General features: G+C 48.2%; 2 protein-coding genes across 2 annotated transcripts in view; one reads left to right on the forward strand and one right to left on the reverse strand.

Annotated features, from left to right (window-relative positions):
- Nucleotides 1-1,154, reverse strand: part of CNAG_00006 (prohibitin-2) — a 1,609-nt gene extending 455 nt beyond the window's left edge. The window contains exons 1-5 of the mRNA XM_012191067.1: nucleotides 904-1,154; nucleotides 769-851; nucleotides 626-715; nucleotides 438-493; nucleotides 1-372 (exon numbers count right to left, since the gene is read on the reverse strand). The exon at nucleotides 1-372 is cut by the window's left edge and continues 113 nt beyond it. Coding sequence (XP_012046457.1) covers nucleotides 1-372; nucleotides 438-493; nucleotides 626-715; nucleotides 769-851; nucleotides 904-1,105 — 803 coding nt within the window. The 5' untranslated portion in view covers nucleotides 1,106-1,154. The remainder of the gene's footprint in view (nucleotides 373-437; nucleotides 494-625; nucleotides 716-768; nucleotides 852-903) is intronic.
- Nucleotides 1,155-1,280: 126 nt separating this feature from the next.
- The window catches only part of CNAG_00007 (methionine-tRNA ligase), a 2,290-nt gene continuing 1,070 nt past the window's right edge, over nucleotides 1,281-2,500 (forward strand). Inside the window, exons 1-5 of the mRNA XM_012191068.1 lie at nucleotides 1,281-1,566; nucleotides 1,624-1,817; nucleotides 1,868-1,954; nucleotides 2,007-2,235; nucleotides 2,283-2,500. The exon at nucleotides 2,283-2,500 is cut by the window's right edge and continues 35 nt beyond it. Coding sequence (XP_012046458.1) covers nucleotides 1,374-1,566; nucleotides 1,624-1,817; nucleotides 1,868-1,954; nucleotides 2,007-2,235; nucleotides 2,283-2,500 — 921 coding nt within the window. The 5' untranslated portion in view covers nucleotides 1,281-1,373. The remainder of the gene's footprint in view (nucleotides 1,567-1,623; nucleotides 1,818-1,867; nucleotides 1,955-2,006; nucleotides 2,236-2,282) is intronic.

The following is a 2,500-nucleotide window of genomic DNA, read 5'->3' on the forward strand; positions in this document are numbered from 1 at the left end:
GTCTTGACAGCCTCACCAATCAATTCCGCACTTCTAGCTTCACCCTGAGCCTTGACGATAATGCTCTGCTTCTCCTGAATAGCCTGGTCGACCAAGAAAGCAGCACGCTGAGCAATCTGCTGAGCGACCTGCTTGGCCTCGACGGCATGGGTGAATTCGGGGGAGAAGGCGACGTGGGTAATGGAGACGTCGTCGAGAATGAGGTTGAACCGCCTCGCCCGGCGGGTGAGGTTTTCACGCACAAGACGGGAGACCATCTCACGTTGGGTGATGAGTTGGGAAGCGTTGAACTGGGCGACGACGGATTTGAGGACTTCGTTGACGATAGAAGGGAGGACGCGTTCGTCGTAGTCGGTACCGAGTTCTCGATAGCTGGAGAGACGGGGTTTAGTAAAGGGGAAATGGGATTGGTAAGCAAGAAAGAGGAGAGTGCTCACATAGTTGGGAGATCGTTCACTGAAGGTCGAGAAAGAACACGACAAGTGATGTTGACCTAGTTTTGGATTGGTATCAGCACTGTGAAGAAAAATTCCGGGGGTTTAGACTCTGAGAGGCGAGGCATCCAGAATAGCGAGTAGCGATTCTCTGAAGCCTCCTTTGCAGAGTTGAGAAGCTCAAGACTCACCATTTGGAGATCCTTGGTACCAGTCAAAGAAGCGATATTGCGGGGCTTAGCACGGACATCATAGATGATAGGGTGCTCAAACCAGGGGAGCTATAAGGTGTGAGTGGATATCAATATATTTTAGGCAGAAGAGACAGACATACCACAAGATGAGTTCCTTCAGGATAGATGTCGGCCTTGACACCTTGCAATCGCGAGTACTTGATAGCACGGTGACCACCGTCGACTACAGACCAGAATTGAGCAACTTTTCCTTCCCATCCAAGAGCATTACCCACCATTAAATAGAGAGTAATTCAAGGCGATGGCACCGACAACAAGAGTACCGATCGCGCCACTACCTGCCATGAAGCCCTTGAACCCTCCTGGCATCTGCCCACCTCCTCGTCCGCCACCGCCACCGCCGCCACTCGCCTGTATCCTAGCGCGGTTGAGCTGTTGAGCGAGCTTTGCAAATGCTTCTGCGCCTTGTCTGTTCATTTTTGTATAGTCGATTTGAGGAATATATCGAAATGTAAGAGAAGGTGGGAAGTCGCCTCCGTCATCTTCTGGCGGTCGGCATCGTATGTATCAAAGCCAAATTGAAAGTCACGTGACTATTCCTCCACCGACAACTTCCGATGTTGATGATTTCCAGCACTGTTTTCTTGTACTTTTTGAACCACAGTGGTCAGCGAAAAGTGGGCATAGTTAGAAGCTCGAGGCATAGGAAGCTAGGGTATATTTGGAGATACAGAACCATACAAAAATGGTTCTACGGCACTTGGCAAGGTTTTCACCTTGCCTGCAAGTATCCAAGTCTTTCGTCCCGGCCTCAATACGGTACTCCTCGAGTTTATCTTCAAATACTCCCACAATTCCTTCACTGTTCACCCCTGAAGGTGCTCCAGCAAACGCAAAGCCATTTTATGTCACAACACCGATATTCTACGTTAATGCATGTAAGTCTACGAGCTGTTCAACCTTAAGACCTATTTTATGTATCTGACCCATCTTAGCCCCTCATGTAGGCCATCTTCACTCTCTCCTCCTTACAGATGTTCTCGCGCGTTTTTCTCGCCTGAGACATCCCGAGCGCAAGGTTGTGTTTGCAACAGGAACAGATGAACATGGCTTGAAAATCCAGCAGGCCGCCAAGGCGAACGGTGTAGGTGAGCAAGAGTTTTGTGATGATGTTAGTCAGAGGTTCAGAGTGAGTCATGATTATATAAATATACAGATAATGCGCTGAAAAGGACCTAGAATCTTGCAAAATTGGCCAATGCTTCAAATACGGATTTTATAAGAACAACTGAACCACGACATGTCAAAGCTGTTGAGCAATTTTGGGTACGTCGTCTTTCTGTCTTTATTTCCCAAACACTGTTAACCCTCGATCTAGAATACACTCGTTGCATCTGGAGATATATACAAAGGAACCCATTCTGGCTGGTACTCCATCTCCGATGAATCATTCTATGCTGCTTCCCAGGTTACCAAATGCCCCGAAGACGGAAAGATGATTGCGATGGAAACCGGTAACGAGGTGATATGGGAGGAAGAGACAAATTGGAAGTTTAGGTTGGGAAGACACAAAGAGTTTCTGGAAAAATGGCTCAGTCAACCAGAGGGTAAGCTTAAAGCATTGGCCGCTCTCGATGTATGCTGAACGTCATAGCCGTCCATCCCAACACTGTCCGTCTCGATCTTCTTCGCCAATTATCATCCCTTGAAGATCTCTCCGTCTCCCGCCCTTCATTCCGCGTGAAATGGGCTATTCCGGTACCAGGAGATCCCGAACAATCAATCTATGTTTGGGTTGACGCGTTGATCAATTATATTACCGTTCTTGGATATCCGAATTGGGAAGTTAAAGGAAAGAGGGTTGGGTGGCCG

This window comes from Cryptococcus neoformans, chromosome 1, assembly GCF_000149245.1.
Source record: "Cryptococcus neoformans var. grubii H99 chromosome 1, complete sequence".
NCBI lineage: Eukaryota > Fungi > Basidiomycota > Tremellomycetes > Tremellales > Cryptococcaceae > Cryptococcus > Cryptococcus neoformans.